This window comes from Nerophis lumbriciformis, linkage group LG21 (assembly GCF_033978685.3).
Source record: "Nerophis lumbriciformis linkage group LG21, RoL_Nlum_v2.1, whole genome shotgun sequence".
NCBI classification, from domain to species: Eukaryota; Metazoa; Chordata; class Actinopteri; order Syngnathiformes; family Syngnathidae; genus Nerophis; species Nerophis lumbriciformis.
This window is the reverse complement of record NC_084568.2, coordinates 36,611,867-36,631,802: the sequence shown is the minus strand read 5'-3', so window position 1 is coordinate 36,631,802 and position 19,936 is coordinate 36,611,867. Positions and strand designations below refer to the sequence as shown.

The window sequence follows — 19,936 nt, the reverse complement described above, 5'->3', positions numbered from 1 at the left end:
GTTGGGAAGACTATGTCTCCCGGCTGGCCTGGGAACGTCTCAGGATCCCCCGGGAGGAGCTGGACCAAGTGGCTGGGGAGAGGAAAGTCTGGGCTTCCCTGCTTAGGCTGCTGCCCCCGCGACCCCACCTCGGATAAGCGGAAGAAGATGGATGGATGGATGGATGGATGGATGGATATCATTTCAATAAAAATTTGTGGGCAAAATGTGTGTGTTTAAAAATTCAGTTTGCAAAATTTTAACGTGAAAAATTCACTGTACAAAAAAACCCTTTTGTGATAAAAAACAATTTTGTCCATGTTTTACAGCGAAATACTGTGAATTAAAATTTTACTGTACAATTCTGGCGACTAAATTTGCAGTTTTTTAACCGTAAAATCGGTGGTAATTTTTTTGTAAATGGTACAAAAAAGTACCACTGTTATTCCAGCAGTAAAATGTTGGCGTATTAATACCACTAAAACATTATAGTAGTACCGTAAATTCTGCACGATAAGACGCTACTTTTTTCCTACACTTTGAATCCTGCGGCTTATAAGACGGTGAAGCTAATTTATGGACAATATTTTTCTTTGCTGAGGCCATAAAAAAAAGTTAAAAAAATAAAAAACAAATATGCTGAGAAGGTGTTTTATTGTTTGTACTGTGGCACTATCTTTTGGATGAGTTCGCTCACTGCAGGTGCTGCAGTGTCCTTCCACTAGTGCTTAATTTTTCCAACCAGAGTACTGTATGGATTCTTTACTCATCACACAAAGCAACGTTTGTAAGTTTTACAATATAACTACAACTGTTTGTACTTACGAAACCGTCCCATGTATGATGTCTGTAGGAGTGTTTTCATACATATTTGTACTTGCTATCATAATCTAGTGATGCTAGCGTCATTAGCATTACCTAAGGTGGTAACACGTTTAGTGTCTGATTTAGTATTATTAACTTACAATGGCATTATTTTTGTATTGTTTCAGTTTCACAATTTCCTCAGTCTATTTACCACAATGTCACAGTGGAGTTTATTTACTCTGAAGCTGAACATGACTTCTGTTTTGTTTGATCAGTCGTTTTACTGCCGCGTTACCGACACCGTTCGTAAACAATTAAGGTATGTAAATAAACATATTTCTGTGTAGATAACTCATTTTGCAACTTATATAACTCCGGCTTACAGTTCAGTGCGGATAATATGTGGAAAAATATTTGTTTTCCCTATAATGTAGTGGGTACGGTTTATATACCACACTCTATAGTCCGGAAAATACAGTAGTTTTACTAACGATTTAATTTGAATGATCAAGTCATTATTATTATTACCATCTACATTGTTCGAAGGGTTATAGTTTGGGCCATTAAATAAATATAATTTAAATGAAACTAAAGTAAATCTAAAATTAAAATATTTTTTTCAAAAGACACAAAATATGTATTCTTTTTATGTAATGTAACAATTAATACAGTAATATTTATCATCATCGTTTAGTATTATTGCTATTATTAATTGAAGTAGTAGTATTACTAAAGATTTAATTTCAATAAGTTAGTAATTATTATTATTACAATCTTTTGTTGTTGGTGGTTTATGGTTACGGTATGTGCATTAAATAAACATAATTTAAATAAAACTCAATTAAAAAAACAAAAAACTATATTTAAAAATATATATATATATTTATTGATAAAATATAATATAACGATTAACAAAGTAATATTCATCATTATTTCTATTAGTAGTTGAAGTTGTAGTCTTATACTAATGATTTAATTTGAATAATCTAACAGCAATTATTATTATTGTTATTATTATCATCTACAATCAGTGTTTGGAGGGTTATAGTTCTGGGCATTAAATAAATCAAATTAATATAAAACTAAATCACATCGAAAAATAAAAATAACAATAGATTTTTTTAAGAAACCACACAATATTTATTCTTACGATATAATGTAACGATTATAATAAAACGAATGATACAATAGCATTTTTCATTATCTATTATTATTCATATTAATATTAGAAGTCGAAGTAGTAATATTACTAATGATTCAATTTGAACAATTGTGTAATTATTATTACCAAATGTTGTGTTTGGAGAGTTATGATTGTGGGCAATAAATAAATAAAATTAAAATAACACCAAATTAAATAATACATAAAATTAACAATGTTATTTTAGAAACCACAAAATATGTGTTGTTTTGTGAGATAACGTTTAGTAAAGCAATATCCATCATATTTCTATTACTATTGCTAGTTAAAGTAAATATAATTACCATTTACACTCTAAAGTGATACAAATATAATTAAAATAAAACAAAAAACAAAAACAAAAAAAAGAATACATTTTTTAAGAAACTACAAAATATTTGATTTTATTATACAATGTAATGGTCAGCTATGGTCTGTATTTTATATAACAATCCTTACAGTAATCTTTATCATAATCTAATATTAATATTATTGTTAGTATTTAAAGTAGTATTACTAATAATTTCTTTGAATAATCTAATAATAATAGTTGTTATTACCATCTACTCTCTACAGTGTTTAGCAAAAATTAAATAAATAAAAAAAGAATACATTTCTGAATAAACTACAAAATATTAAATGTTATTATATAATTTAATGGTCAGTAATGGTCTGTATTTTATATAACAATGAATACAGTAATATTTATAATTATCTTACTATTAATTACTGAGTTAATTTTAATAATTAGTATTATTATTATCTACAGTGTTTGGAAGCAAACGGTTCTTGGCATTAAATAATTCAAATTAAAATACAACTAAATAAAAACGTTTAAAATGTTTTAAGAAACCACAAAATATGCATTCCTATTATATAATGTAACAATTAACACAGTAATATTTATCATTATTGTATAGTATTATTGCTATTATTAATTGAAGTCGCAGTATTACTAAAGATGTAATATCAATAAGTTAGTAATTATTATCTTCAGTGTTTGGAGGGTTACAGTTCTGGGTAGTAAATAACTCAATTTAATATAAAACTAAATTCAATCAAAAAATAAAAATACCAATAGATTTTTTCAAGAAACCACACAATATTTGTTCTTACTATATAATGTAATGATTACAATAAAACAATTGATACAATGTATAATAACTAAATAAAAATATATATTTTTAAAACCCCCCACAAAATATGCATTCTTATTTTATAATGTAACAACTAATAATCTAATATCTATAATGTATTGATTATTCTTATCAATACTAGTAGTATTACTGATGATGTAATTGAAATAATTTAATAATGGTTATTATTACCACCACTTAGTAGTGTTTGAAGTTTATGGTTGTGGGCATTAAATAATATATCAAATTGAAATACAAGTAAAATTATTTAAAAGTTTAAAAACATTATTTGAAGAAAACACACAATATATCATCATTATTGTGCAGTTGGTTGTTTTTACAGCGCATTACTGTAAGACGCAAAACGGAAACACTTGAATTTTTCCAGTAGAAGTCTGACCTGTCAGTCGTAAAACCTGACCTTCTTTACAGTCCAGTTTCCTTCATAATGATTAACAACACCCGGCTTTAATCTTAACGAGTCATGTATTGCATCTTGGAGGACACAGAAAATGTTCCGTATTACTTTTTGACTTCATTCACCTCACCCAGCAGTTCTTGTTCTTACGATTATTATGAAAATGATTCCCAACTCACCTCCTCCATGACTTTGGCACAAGTAAGGAAACCTCCAAACGTTCCCCAGTCCAATACAGAAGCCCACACAAGTCAGGATGTACTGAACTTTGTTGTCCCACTTGGGTCTGTCCCCTGCCTCCTCTTTCTCCAGCCTGTCCAGGTCCTCGTGGTTGGGGATCCTCAGATCAAGTCCCGGGTTAGGAAAAACCAGTCTCATAGCGTCCGCATGAAGACCTGGGCAGAGGAGTGGTCCAAGCAGAGAGTTGCATGTTGAAATAACAACTACGGACCAATCAGCATTGTCCAAAGCACTTTATCTGTGTTGCCAGATGATTAGCTCAAGTACTCTGCACTTTTACCTGAAATTATACTTTACCGGTACTTATAAATAATCAATGACCTCTAGACAATGTTGCATTGTATTTAAAAAGCTTGAATTGAGGCCACTGGGCTCTTCTTGTTTGCTGAAAATCTTCCATCCAGAAGACGTCTTCATGTCAACATTTCTGGTGTGTATTCCCCTTATTTATGTACCTGGTAGGCAGCATAACAATAAATATAGTCTAGCCCACAGGTGTCAAACTCAAGGCCCAGGGGCCAGATCTGGCCCGCAACATCAATAATAAAGACCACAACAACATAGGTTAGGCCCATGTTACAGTAAGTTGAATGATGGGTATAAGCGGCATGCAAAATGAGTGAATGAATGAATAAAGCGTTTGTGCGCCAAGACATGGTTTGCACAAACAGGAATATTTGGCACAATCTAAAGGTTCGTAAACTGAAAGAGCCATAGAGGCGTTAAGTTTCAGTCTCAATTCCTTTCATTTTGTTTTTTTAGTATTGCATGTTTCAAGTTCGTCCAAAAATATTCAGTTTATTTTAATAAGGATTTTTTGATTTTATTTCAGGCAAATTTATCCAGTTTAAATGTTTTTGTTACAGACTAAAAAAACTATGTTAATAAAATGATTATTTGTTGTAAGTTGATCTATATTAAAATATGTATAGTTTATTTTAATAAGGATTTTTTTTTACATTTCAGGCAAATTTTTGCAGTTTAAATCTTTTTGTTACAAACAAAAAAAAACAATGTTAATAATATTATTCTTTGTTGTAAGTTGATCAATATTAAAATATGTATAGTTTATTTTAATAAGGTTTTTTTTATTTCAAGCAAATATATGCACTTTAAATCTTTTTTGTTACAGATGGAAAAAAAATATTTACAGTTTATTTTAATAAGGACTTTTTTTTTTTTTTTTTACATTTCAGGCAAATTTATGCACTTTAAATGTTTTTGTTACAGACTAAAAAAAAAGTTAATAAAAGTTTTCTTTGTTGTAAGTAGATCTATATTAAAATATTTATAGTTTATTTTAATAAAGATTACTTTTTATTTCAGGCAAATGTATGCACTTTAAATATTTTTTGTTACAGACTAAAAAAAACTAAGTATTTATAGTTGTTTTAATAAGGATTTTTTCCCCCAGAAACATGTATGCACTTTAAATCTGTTTTGTTACAGACTAAAAAAACAAAATATTTATAGTTTATTTTAATAAGGATTTTTTTTTTTACATTTCAAGCCAATTTATGCACTTCAACTATTTTTGTTACAGACTAAAACAACAATGTTAATACAATTATTATTTGTTGTAAGTTGATCTATATTAAAATATTTATAGTATATTTTATTAAAGATTATTTTTTATTCAAGGAAAATGTGCAAAAACACAATATTTATAGTTATTTTAATGAGGGTTTTTTTTAAATTGCAGGCAAATGTATGCACTTTAAATCTTTTTGTTACAGACTAAAAAAACAATGTTAATAAAATGATTTGTTGTTAGTAGATCTATATTAAAGTATTTATAGTTTATTTTAATAAGGATTTTCTTTTTAATTGCAGGCAAATTTATGCACTTTAAATCTTTTTTTTGTTCGAGTAAAAAAAACAATGTTCATAAAATTATTATTTGTTGTTAGTTGATCTGAATTAAAGTATTTATAGTTTATTTTAATAAGGATTTTTATTTTATTTCAGGCAAACTTATGCCCTTTAAATCTTTTTAGTTACAGACTAAAAAAAACAATGTTAATAAAATGATTATTTGTTGTAAGTTGATCTATATTAAAGTATTTATAGTTTATTTTAATAAGGATTTTCTTTTTAATTTCAGGCAAATACAGTATATGCACTTTAAATCTTTTTTTGTTAGACTAATAAAAACAATGTTAATGAAATTATTATTTGTTGTAAGTTGATCTATATTAAAATAGTTCTAGTTTATTTTAATAAGGATGTATTTATTTTTCTGGCAAATGTAAGCACTTTAAATATTTTTGTTAGACAAAAAAAATAAAAAATATTTATAGTTTATATAAATATGGATTTTTTTTTACATTTCAGGCAAATTTCAAAGTCCAGGGAGAGTCGAGGCTCGATGATGGAGGACACGGGAAGCACTGCGGGAAACACAAAAGGGCATGTGACGCGGGATCAAGGAAGTCACAGGGAGAGATCAAGAATGCGAAGCGAAGCCAGACACGGGATGCTTACAACATAACAGGATTAAGTTCTGGCAAGGATCCTTGAGTCCACTGGTCCTTATACCGCTCGTCCTCATCAGTCCCAGGTGTGCAGATTGCTGATGCAGCCAGCGCGAGCAGGGGCGTGTCCTGGCAGGCCCAGCTGCCGGAGAAAAGAGGGTTCGAGCCCGCGCCGTGCCAATCTCCGTTCAGTGCCACACCAACAAAATGCCCAAGCAACCATTTCCACATCAACACCGTATGAAACAAATAGTCAACTACAGAAGGAGATAACGTCCGCAGGAACCTACCACATAGTGAAGGACATACACTATTTGATTTCCTATTATGCAGCTAATTTTTATTTGACACTTATTGAAATATCTTGTGTGACATCATGCACAAAAGTGCACTTTGTTTGTTTTAAACTATTGTAGTGGCGTTCTGTACAAAAAGTGCACTTTAATTGAGTGTTGTTTTGATATGTCATCTTAGTGACATCATGCACAAAAGTGCACTCATAGCTTGTTTTAAAATGTCTCTGACAATCTTGCACGTTCTGTTTTGAAATGACATGAATGTTTGTGCCACTGCTTAATAACTGTTCAATAAATACACTTTTACTTGTGATTTCCCTCTCTGCATGAAAGTTTAAAAGTAGCATATATTAATGCAGTATGAAGATGAATGTTTTAATGTAGACACATAGAATCATCATACTGCTGTCATTATATGCATCAAGTGTTCATTCAAGGCTAAGGCCAAATATCCACATATATACAGGTAAAAGCCAGTAAATTAGAATATTTTGAAAAACTTGATTTATTTCAGTAATTGCATTCAAAAGGTGTAACTTGTACATTATATTTATTCATTGCACACAGACTGATGTATTCAAATGTTTATTTCATTTAATTTTGATGATTTGAAGTGGCAACAAATGAAAATCCAAAATTCCGTGTGTCACAAAATTAGAATATTACTTAAGGCTAATACAAAAAAGAGATTTTTAGAAATATTGGCCAACTGAAAAGTATGAAAATGAAAAATATGAGCATGTACAATACTCAATACTTGGTTGGAGCTCCTTTTGCCTCAATTACTGCGTTAATGCGGCGTGGCATGGAGTCGATGAGTTTCTGGCACTGCTCAGGTGTTATGAGAGCCCAGGTTGCTCTGATAGTGGCCTTCAACTCTTCTGCGTTTTTGGGTCTGGCATTCTGCATCTTCCTTTTCACAATACCCCACAGATATTCTATGGGGCTAAGGTCAGGGGAGTTGGCGGGCCAATTTAGAACAGAAATACCATGGTCCGTAAACCAGGCACGGGTAGATTTTGCGCTGTGTGCAGGCGCCAAGTCCTGTTGGAACTTGAAATCTCCATCTCCATAGAGCAGGTCAGCAGCAGGAAGCATGAAGTGCTCTAAAACTTGCTGGTAGACGGCTGCGTTGACCCTGGATCTCAGGAAACAGAGTGGACCGACACCAGCAGATGACATGGCACCCCAAACCATCACTGATGGTGGAAACTTTACACTAGACTTCAGGCAACGTGGATCCTGTGCCTCTCCTGTCTTCCTCCAGACTCTGGGACCTCGACTTCCAAAGGAAATGCAAAATTTGCATGGTTGGGTGATGGTTTGGGGTGCCATGTCATCTGCTGGTGTCGGTCCACTCTGTTTCCTGAGATCCAGGGTCAACGCAGCCGTCTACCAGCAAGTTTTAGAGCACTTCATGCTTCCTGCTGCTGACCTGCTCTATGGAGATGGAGATTTCAAGTTCCAACAGGACTTGGCGCCTGCACACAGCGCAAAATCTACCCGTGCCTGGTTTACGGACCATGGTATTTCTGTTCTAAATTGGCCCGCCAACTCCCCTGACCTTAGCCCCATAGAAAATCTGTGGGGTATTGTGAAAAGGAAGATGCAGAATGCCAGACCCAAAAACGCAGAAGAGTTGAAGGCCACTATCAGAGCAACCTGGGCTCTCATAACACCTGAGCAGTGCCAGAAACTCATCGACTCCATGCCATGCCGCATTAACGCAGTAATTGAGGCAAAAGGAGCTCCAACCAAGTATTGAGTATTGTACATGCTCATATTTTTCATTTTCATACTTTTCAGTTGGCCAACATTTCTAAAAATCCCTTTTTTGTATTAGCCTTAAGTAATATTCTAATTTTGTGACACACGGAATTTTGGATTTTCATTTGTTGCCACTTCAAATCATCAAAATTAAATGAAATAAACATTTGAATGCATCAGTCTGTGTGCAATGAATAAATATAATGTACAAGTTACACCTTTTGAATGCAATTACTGAAATAAATCAAGTTTTTCAAAATATTCTAATTTACTGGCTTTTACCTGTATGGTGTATCGTGACACGTCCTAAAAATATCCACTTATTAATAAAGGGCCATATCGCCCAGCCCTACCTTGAATGAACACTTGATGCATATATTCACAGTACTATGATGATTATATGTGTCTACATTAAAACATTATTGTTCATACTGCATTAATATATGCTACTTTTAAACTTTCATGCAGAGACGGAAATCACAAGTAAAAGTGTATTTATTAAAGAGTTATTAAGCAGTGGCACAAACATTCATGTCATTTCAAAACAGAAAGTGCAAGATTGTCAGAGACATTTTAAAACATGCTATTAGTGCACTTTTGTGCATGATGTCACTAAGATGACATATCAAAACAACACTAGATTAAAGTGCACTTTTTGTACAGAACGCCCCTACAATAGTTTAAAACAAATAAAGTGCACTTTTGTGCATGATGTCACACAAGATATTTCAATAAGTGTCAAATAAAAATGAGCTGCATAATAGGAAATCAAATAGTGTATGTCCTTCACTATGTGGTAGGTTCCTGCGGACGTTATCTCCTTCTGTTGTTGACTATTTGTTTCATACGGTGTTGATGTGGAAATGGAAGACGCCAGGCTCAATTGGGTCAGTGCATTTTGTTTGGAGTTTTAAGCACTCTTCATTCTCTAGCGGGTAACTTTTCAAGTCATGCTACAAATTAGTAGTGCTGCTACTTTTTGTAGCAAGACTTTTACTTGACATATTACGGTTGTCTGTTCAACATCTTCCCGCTTGAAGCCAAACCACCGCCAGACAATGGACCCCCTGCTGTTTTTCTTGGGAATTAATTCTTCCTCCATTTGTTACCAGATTCGCACCTTCTTTCTCTCGTATTACCACTCACACCACTCCGCTAGCACCACAGCTAATGTTACCCATTCTGCTACCTCTCTGCTCCCCAGTATGTGACGTATGTAACAAGGTTGCGCTTGTTTTATGTCTCTGTGAGAAGGAGAGACAAGAAAGAGTGAGAAACGCCTGTAGTGTAAAGCCCGCAGCTAAAAGCAACTGTGTGAGAACGTATACTCGAGTACCCACGATATAGTCATTTTCTACATCGCACAGACACAAGGCCGCGATATATCCAGTATATTCCATATATATCGCCCAGCCCTATGTTGGGTTATTCCCAACGGAACTATTGGGTTGAATTATTTAACCCAAAGGTGAGTTGTGCTAACTCAATGTTGGGTTATTCCCAACCAAACTATTGGGGTTGAATTATTTAACCCAAAAGTTGAGTTATGCTGACTCAATGTTGGTTGATTTATAGCCCAACTATTGGGTTTAATTTATTTAACACAAAAACTGAGTTATGTTCACTACAATGTTGGGTTGTTCCAAACCAAACTATTGGGGTTGAATTATTTAACCAAAAAGTTGAGGTATGCTAACTCAGTGTTGTTTGATTCTTAACCAAATTATTGGGTTAAATTTATTTAACACAAAAACTGAGTTATGTTCACTACAATGTTGGGTTATTCCAAACCAAACTAGTGGGTTGCGCAATTTAGCGCCCAATAGTTGGTTAAAAACTATAAATTTTACTGCTGGTTTGTCCTACTCCTTCCCAACTACCGATCAAAATTATTTTTATTCTTTTGAAATATACACAAAAGCAAGATATGAGTGACATTTTTTTTTTTTTTTACAAGAATTGCCATGTATGGTTATAGTAGTCCTATACAGCATGCTCATGTACATAAGATGTGTGATTGTAAATAATGTTAATGAGATTAATCCATAAAAAAAATTCCCTTCAAGAAAAAAGTAACTTTTTAACAAAAAAAAGCCTTTTACCCCAAAATGCGTTACTAGTTGAAAAACAACCCAAAAATGGTTCATAGTTTTGAAAACACAGAAATTGAGTTAAAATAATACCATTATAACACAAAAAATGGATTGCTCTTCGTAAAAATAACTCCAAAATTTAACCCAACACTCGCAACTCATAAATTGGGTTATCAAAATAACCCAGCCTTTTTTAGTGTGTAAGTTTAAATACATAAATAGGAAAAGTCCACACCTGAAGAAGCCGTTTGGACGTAATGTCTTCGCCTGACAAGAAGAGTCCAGTTGTCTCCATTCAACCTGGAGGACTGGAAATCGACACGGACATGACCAGTACATAAAAATACCACATTTATTGATCGTTCAGTGCTGACTTAACTATTATTTACACAAAACCTAGCATAAAACCATACAGGAAACCAGCAACAATACGACAAAAATACTGTTAACAACAAAACTTGGTGCTTTATGCTTTCTAAAAGAACAACTCGTATTTACAGAATTGGTTTGAGAAATTGGAAAACCAATCAACCTGGTTAATACTTCATTTGGATTTCGGCCGAGACGGTCTTGACCGTGTCGTCTTTGTCGTGGCCCTTCCGCTTGCAGCATCTCCTCTGGAAGAATTTGAAGAGGGCCACCGCTGGGATCGCCAAACTTGGAATGCCGGCGAGGAGAAAAATGATGGCGTACACCCAGGTAGGGTACGGTTGCGGCTCAAGGATAGGGAAGATTTTCTGAAGAAGAAGAGAAACCCTGTGATCAGACATTTAGTAATGGTTTAGCCCAAAAAAAACAACACTTTTTTTGCCTCTTGCCGCCTGTTTTTTTGTACCTGGGATCCCCATAAGTGGCAGAAATGTCATTTCAAACCAGAGGAGGTCCCTGTGACCCTACGCGAGTCCACCATTTTTATTTTGCCTAGCGGCAGAGAGCCTGGCAAGGAATCCCGCCTCGGTCCGATGGGCAATATACGGAAGGATTTACCAAAACGACATTTAATCACAGAGACACTTCCTACAAATTACGGAAAGCATGGATAGAATGAAAAAGTAGGTCCAATAACAGTAGATTGACAAATGTAATGATAAGTAAGCATGTAGCACTGGTTTAATTGGACTACATGTTCATGTACACTAAAATATCGGCTCTCTTGGTTGCTTTGTTGGGTCTGCTCCTGTCTCTGGCCATGCTCCCTCCACCCCAGAAGACAATGGCGTGGAACACCACAGAGACCACCACAGTGTATATGTTTAGTTTTTACTTTTGTAGCTGTATGTATAAATGTCTGGTTGCATCAGCTCTGCTCTTTTAAAGTCTTTAATGTCCTTTGATGTTTTCCTCTTACACACATGCTTATGTGTGCTATGGCTATGAGGTTTGTTTCCCCCATGGCCTCGGTCTGGACCCCCTCTCACCTCCAAAGCGTTTACCTGTTTCTCACCTTTTTTTTAAGGAGCGCCGGAAGTTGGCAGACCCGTCAGCGATCCTGTTCTGTCTCCCTGTAATGTTTGTCTGATCTTGAATGGGATTGTGTTGAAAATCTTCATTTCCCCTCGGGGATTAATAAAGTATTTCTGATTCCGATTCTGATTCTGAAATCCTACACTGTAGCAAGAGGTGGGCAGTAACGCGCTACATTTACTCTGTTACACTTAACTTAAGTAACTTTTGGAAAAAAGTACCGTACTTCTCAGAGTAGTTTTAATGAAACATACTTTTTACCCATCCATCTTCTTCCGCCTATTCCAAGTCGGGTCAACTTGAAGAGCCATCTAACTTTTACTTGAGTATTTTTGTGAAGAAGAAACGCTACTTTTACTTTGTTACATTTATTTACATCGTACTTATATTTTATCTATTGATTAAGACTTGCAAAGACGAATTCATTTTGTCAACAAGCTTACTTCCGGCAGGTACTGTCACGTGACTCTGTAAGCAGTCGTGACGTTGCACTCTGCATCACCAATCAAACATAGCCTCACAGCGGGGACCCAATCTCCGAGCTGCGGCTACTGAGACACGGTGTTTGGACTTTTCACCGGTAAACAAGACTGTATTGTAGGAAAAAAAAAAATTAGTACTTTACTTTAAAACGCTTTCTACTTCTAACAACCAAAAAGCTGTGAAAACTATGATGCTGTGAACCAAATTTGGATTATTTACGGAACTTGTGTGAGCCTATTGTTTTACACACATATATATATATATATATATATATATCATTTTTCTTTAGTTGCTTTATTGAGTTTGCAACCCCCTGGCGCTGTTTTGTACTGTTTTTGTACTTGTTTTGATTATTATTATGTCTTTGCTTGTATGTTAATGTTGTAAATGTTGAATACTATAAATAAAGGTTAAAAAATAAATAAATAAATAAAAAGAAAGTTTGTTCTAATGAATCTAATATTTTGTACTGTTTCTGTACGTGTTTTGATTATTATTATTTTGTTGCTTGTATATAAATGTTGCATATTATAAATAAAGGTTTATATATAAAAAAAATAATAATAATAAGTTTGTTCTAATTAATGTTTATAATTATAAATAAAGATTTATAATGAAAAAAAAAAAAAAAAAAAAAGACTGTATTGTAGGGATGTAACGATAAAACGTAATAATGACGATGGCGGCAAGACTCCCGACCATAGACATCTTATAAGGGTACGCAGCATGGAGCGCGACTGCCTACTGCCGCTGACGAGACTCGGGGCCGCCATCTTGGAGTGGTGATCTGCTCCACTCAGTGCAATTCATTTGGCAGGAGCAATGAACTGTCAGGGCATTTAATTCATCTTACCTCACTGAATACCACTGATTTTCACGCGCTTTTTTGTCATACGTGCAGCTATGATAAAGGACACATGTTTTATTATTAATAGTTTGCTTAACAATAATAGAATATTCTTATATGCTATAAGTGACCAGACGTCCCAGATCAAAACTGGGAATATAATCCCAGAGAAGGGGAAAAAAAGTCAACTATTTTTAAATTGAAGAAACAATATGATTAGGTTATATATACATGTGTATATCCTACATAAACAATGTATGAATACATTCGATATCTATATATCTTATAGACTGTATCTCTGTTGCTGCAGTAGCAGAGAGTTTATTCTGTCTTGACACTTTGTATTGATATTTTCTATTACATTCTTCCCTTAAATGATCATGTTTACAGTCATTGTTTTATATGTATTTTTTATGTATGTCGCTTTGGATAAAAGCGCCTGCCAAATACTTCAACATAGACATATATAAACACCTGAAAGTCTTTATATCAGCTAAAACCACCAATCTGTTTCACAGGATTCAGAATAAAACCAAATTCTGTCTTACCCAACAATGTTAGTATTTGAATATTGTTACTTGAAGACTTATTCCTGGTTACAATTATACTGTTAAGAAAGTATTGTCTTATACCTTACCTAAAATGAGAATGTATCATAATCAGTGGCGGTTAAATGTTAAATCTTACTTGTGAAAAGTAATCCCCCGATTCCTATTTTCAACAGTCCGCTCATTTGCGCAGGAAAACGCTGAACACCATCTTTTGTTTTCTACCTGTCAACTGTCAGTTTAGGCTGCTCGCTGGCTCCTCATCACCACTTCAAGATGGCGGTCGAATTTCTCGCGTCACAGCAGCTAATGCTGCGTCTACTTATAATATGTCTATGTTGTCATGTATTGGTTATTAGGGTATACCGGAACCATTGTAAGGGGAATTTAAGGGCGGGGGACACCGGATATGACGACATGTGTTGTGCGTTGGACGCCCGTAAGTAGGAGAAGTAAGAGCGGGAATAAAAAATTGAAAAAGACAATAAGCTTTCTTGGTGTAATATTAAGCTATGAGTGCACTAACTAATAAGTGACAAGTTGGGCACATAACAGGAATTACTCTTTTAAATTAAAATGATCTAAGAAACTGAGACTGATAACTGCACTTTGATCGACTCACGGCAGCTAGCTAGCTTCAATGCTAGCATGAAAAGAAGAGACATATTAAGTATTTCCCTGTTAAAAAAACGACATACCCCAATCTTAACTTCCACAAACACATTACTGTCTGAGCAACTAAGCTATTAAGTTGTGCACATACCTACAAGCGGTGCTCTCTCAGCACGGAATTATGACGCTCGGTTCCTCAGATGAAAAGAGACCAGGTGTTTATATGGTGCGTTCAAGTACCGCTGAACAGTGTGGGACAGACACAACGCCCTCCAGAAGTGAAACATAATTACAATAATTGTATTTTTTTTTACGCACCTCTCTTTTAAACAAATCTTAAAGTGCTACGGTATAAACTAATATTTACAGTACAACAATACAAGTTTAGCTATGAAAACATACAACACTAAAACTAAAACACTTCAGTGAAACATAATAAACACAAGTATAAATATATTATATTTTTCTAACAGTGTGTTCATTTATTTTAGCTATATTTTGAAAAGCTTTTCGTGCACATTCCACAATAATGTGATAATAATGACAACCGTTTTGGTCATAATAATCATGATGTGAAATTCTTATATCGTTACATCCTTACTGTATTGTTTACATATGTCTTCTACACCTGGAAGTAAGAGAAGACATGTGGACACAATTGACCTTTGCAACAGTAAAGAACAAAATACATTGTAAATTGATTTTCTCTGGTAAAAACACAACCGACTTGAAACGTCTTCTGCAGGCTAATCCTCAGGACATCTATGCAACAGTGAGTACGCCTAAACTAATATTTCCAAATGACTCATACTGTACTGAATTACTGTTACTATTACAGACAGTGGAGAAGGAGCAAGACAGCTTACTCTACCACTACTTTTGTAATACACAAAGGTGAGCTTACCCGCCAATCTAGAATAAGACTAGTTTGTTTCTTCAAGTGACCATTTTAGTCACGTATTAGTCAACATTTGAAAAAAAAAAAAAAAAAGCTTAATTTTAACTAAAATACTAATCCGCAATAAGGTTAGGTTAGCTCTACAATAATGGATAATTGATAAAAGTGCTTTTAAGACAACTTTTAAGATGCGTTGTCTGTTATACTGTATATTTTAGTCGACACAATATACTGTAATTTTAGTCGACTAAAATGTTGAGGAATTTAGTCGACCAAAACTAAATTTATTTACATGACTAAAATATGACTAAAACTAAGATACATTTTCGTCAAAAGACTATGACTAAAACTGAAGTGCTTTTAAGACAACTTTAAAGATGCCTCGTCTGTTATGTTATACTGTATATTTTAGTCGACACAATTTACTGTAATTTTAGTCGACTAAAATGTTGAGGAATTTAGTCGACCAAAACTAAATTAATTGACATGACTAAAATATTACTAAAAGTAAGATACATTTTCGTCAAAAGACGATGATTAAAACTGAATTAAAAACTGCTGTCAAAATGAACACTGGCCACTGGTATAATAAAATAGGAACTTACTTTTTTAACAAGTGTCAGAATGTTCCCAAAAGAAGACAATTTAATTCTGTGACATGACGCCAGCACATCCCAGTAAGGAGAAACCTACAACAGTTGACCAAAATAGCGATCTCTTTGTACTTGATTGTGTTGTGCAAAATTTCTCTTTTTAGTCAAGCTTTTAGTTAATGCACCTTTTAACGATCATTTTTAATCCACTCGGTATCCTTTTTATGATGTTGCCCCTGTTGTTTTCATTGAATTGTTGTTTTACTTCACTTATGTTTTGCACAGCGCTATGTGATTTTATCAAATCAAATCAAGCTTTATTTATAAAGCGCTTTTCATACATAAAAGAAATGCAACGCAGAGTGCTTTACAAAGTTGAAAATAATACCCCGGTGACCCATAACCCCCATTATCACATACGTACGCACGTACACAGATACTAAACACACACACACACACACAACATACACACATTTGTAACTATATGGACAAATGATTGCATGGCTAAGTACAGAGGAAACTTGTGAGTAAACACTATCACAGGAGCCATCTGCACCAGGAGGTAATCAGACCATGAAAACAGAAAAGCGCCCCCACAAGCACGGCCGATAACCCCTGAGGCAGATGGCTCATCTGAGGAACGTTGGAAAATAAAAATAATAAAACTTGTAAAATAGTAAGAACCATGAGTAGAGATAAAGAATAAAATACTAGTAAGACATATGAAGATTAATAGAAAAAAATAAATAAAATACAAATATATATATGTATGTGTGGGAAAAAAAATCACAAGACTACTTCATCTCTACAGGCCTGTTTCATGAGGGGGTTCCCTCAATCATCAGGAGATCATCCTGATGATTGAGGGAACCCCCTCATGAAACAGGCCTGTAGAGATGAAGTAGTCTTGTGATTTTTTTTCCCACACATACATATATTGCGCTCTACTACGGTATCGAGCACTATTTTTTGGATAACCTTATTAAGACATATATATATATATATATATATATATATATATATATATATATATATATATATATATATATATATATATATATATGTATATGTGTGTGTGTGTATATATGACACTTTTAAGGAACATTATATAAAATTTAAATAAATACATCCGATAAAAAATTAAAACAAATAAATACGATACAAAATAAAAACAAATAAAAAACATAAAATTTCAGTAAACAAAAAAAATAAAATATAAAATAATTAAATATATTAAAACTAAAGAAATCTAAGAATAAAGTAAAGTGAAAAATATTGTCTGTAAAGCAACATTTGTGCTGCATGTTGATTGGATTAAAAATCATAATATGACACATTTAAGGAACGTCATATAAAATTAAAATAAATAAATACGATAAAAAAATAAAAACTAATAAATACGAGAAAAAATAAAAAAAAAACATACAATTTAATTTAAAAAATAAAATATACAATAATTAAATATATTAAAATTAATATATATATATATATATATATATATATATATATATATATATATATATATATATATATATATATAAGTAAATGTTATTTATAAAGCGCTTTGCATGGATAAGATAGGTTATGCAAGATTGTATTTAGTTATATTTATTTACTATGTATATAGCAAATAAATGAATAAATCTTGCATAACTTATCTTATCTTGCGTAACTTATCTTATCTATATGTATATATATATATATATATATATATATATATATATAGATAGATACACATATATATACAGTAAATAAATATAACTAAATAAAATCTTGCATGACTTATCGAATCTGTGAAAAGCACTTTATAAATAACATTTACTTACTTACTTATGTCTCTGATGATCTGAATAGCCACAAGTGTCATTTAAACACATTAAAACATTACCAACAACACTAAATAGCAGTGGAAATGTGAAGTTATCTCTTAGATCCGGGGCTGGAAAGTTACTAGCGCTAGCTCATTAGCATGTAACATTTTCTTCTTCTCCTCCTGTATTTACGTTCCCACACCGCTAAACAAGGTGAAACGACCACAAGCGCCCCCTAGTGTACAAGAAGAACACTGCGTCAGTCACTTTAGATAAGCGCATGGAAACTACAACTCAAAGTGTAGCTGTGAAAATAGAATAAGTATTTGACAAATCGGACTATTAGTTTGTAGAAACGTACTGACTGTAAAAAGTGACATGATTTTTATATTTTACCCATGCATGCTCGTATAGTAGTCCAAGAACCATAAAAAATGGCTACTAAATAAATCAGAAGTTACTCACAAGTTACTCAATACTTGAGTAGTTTTACACGGAATACTTATTTACTCTTACTCAAGTAGTTATTTTGATGACTACTTTTTACTTTTACGTGAGTCATAGTATTTATAATTCAATTTAAAAAATAAAATAATTTTATATATTAAAACTAAAGAAATCTAAGAATAAAGTAAAGTGAAAAAATAATGTCTGTAAGGCAACATTTATGCTGCCTGTTAATTGGATTAAAAATCATAATATGACACATTTAAGAAACCTCATATAAAATTAAAATCAATAAATACGATTAAATTTAAAAAAAAAAAAAAATAGGATACAAAATAAAAAAACCAATTAAAAAACATATACAATTTAATTTAATTTTTTTTAATAAAATATAAAATAATTTAATATATTAAAACTAAAGAAATCTAAGAATAAAGTAAAGTGAAAAAATAATGTCTGTAAAGCAACATTTATGCTGCATGTTGATTGGATTAAAAATCATAATATTAAGGAACGTCATATAAAATTTAAATAAATAAATACGATAAAAAAATAAAAACAAATAAATAGGATAACAAATAAATAACTAATTAAAAACATATATAATTAAATTTAAAAAAATTAAATAAAATATCAAATAATTAAATATATTAAAACTAAAGAAATCTAAGAATAAAGTAAAGTGAAAAATACTGTCTGTAAAGCAACATTTATGCTGCATGTTGATTGGATTAAAAAACATAATATGACACATTTAAGGAACATCATATAAAATTAAAATAAATAAATACGATGAAAAATAAAAACAAATAAATGCGATAAAAAAATAAAAACAAATTAAAAACATAAAATTACATTTAAAAAATAAAATAAAATATAAAATAATTAAATATATTAAAACCAGAGAAATCTAAAAATAAAGTAAAGTTAAAAATTGTGTCTGTAAAGCAACATTTATGCTGCATGTTGAATGGATTAAAAATAATAATATGACACTTTTAAGGAACATTATACACAATTTAAATAAATAAATCCGATAAAAAATAAAAACAAATAAATACGACACAAAATAAAAACAAATGAAAAAACATAAAATTGAATTCAAACAATAAAATAAAATATAAAATAATTAAATATACTAAAAATAAAGAACTCTAGAAATAAAGTGAAAAATAGAATTAAAAATGAAAATAAAAATAAAATAAGCAAAGGTAAGGCCAGCTTAGGTAAGATAAGATACGATCAAATAAAAATAGGCACCACTCGATGCTTACCGACTCAGGGTTCCAAGTCAGATAGGTGAGCGTCTTGGTGACCTGCGTCACGAAGTAAAAGACCAGGATGAAGACCATGATGAGGGGGCTCACCACCCTCCATGTCACCTGCCAGAAGATGTTAGGCTTGTGGCCGATCATAAACTCGATGTCCTCGTTAAACCTGCACAAGAGGGGAGAGGGTGTCATTTGGGTGCAGCGCTTGTAAAGCTTTATGAGAGGAAGAGGATGAAACAGCGTGTGCAGCATCCATGTGTGTGTTCAGATGATGGATAAAATACTCGTAAACACCACAAGCTGCTCATCAGGAGAAGCACAAAATGATTCATAGTATTTCCACATTTATACCTTTAACAATCGTTAAAGTCCTCTTAAAAAGAAATGACCCTTTTTAGACGTTGGTCCCCAAATGGTCGCTCTAATAAAAGTGCAATGAAATTATAATATAAATATATAGATTTTTTTACTTTTACCACATCACATTCAATGACTTCAGAACTAACAATATTTTGTACAGTTGGTGTTGTAAAATGTTTTTAATGCCCTTTTCGTCACAAAAATCTATGATT

The 19,936-nt window shown here is 32.5% G+C and overlaps 2 protein-coding genes across 3 annotated transcripts in view; both read right to left on the bottom strand.

The window, feature by feature from the left end:
* LOC133620832 (sodium-dependent neutral amino acid transporter B(0)AT1-like) overlaps window positions 1-10,675 on the bottom strand; it is a 31,966-nt gene extending 21,291 nt beyond the window's left edge. For both annotated transcript variants that reach the window (XR_012051054.1, XM_061982424.2), the window contains exons 1-2: window positions 10,626-10,675; window positions 3,700-3,915 (exon numbers count right to left, since the gene is read on the bottom strand). Coding sequence is in view for 1 of the 2 variants with exons in the window: in XM_061982424.2 (XP_061838408.1) it covers window positions 3,700-3,898 (199 nt within the window). In the remaining variant the exon portion in view is untranslated. The remainder of the gene's footprint in view (window positions 1-3,699; window positions 3,916-10,625) is intronic.
* A 53-nt stretch (window positions 10,676-10,728) lies between these two features.
* Window positions 10,729-19,936, bottom strand: part of LOC133620831 (sodium-dependent neutral amino acid transporter B(0)AT1-like) — a 31,865-nt gene continuing 22,657 nt past the window's right edge. Inside the window, exons 11-12 of the mRNA XM_061982423.2 lie at window positions 19,368-19,530; window positions 10,729-11,127 (exon numbers count right to left, since the gene is read on the bottom strand). Of these exons, the coding sequence (XP_061838407.1) occupies window positions 10,927-11,127; window positions 19,368-19,530 (364 nt within the window). The 3' untranslated portion in view covers window positions 10,729-10,926. The remainder of the gene's footprint in view (window positions 11,128-19,367; window positions 19,531-19,936) is intronic.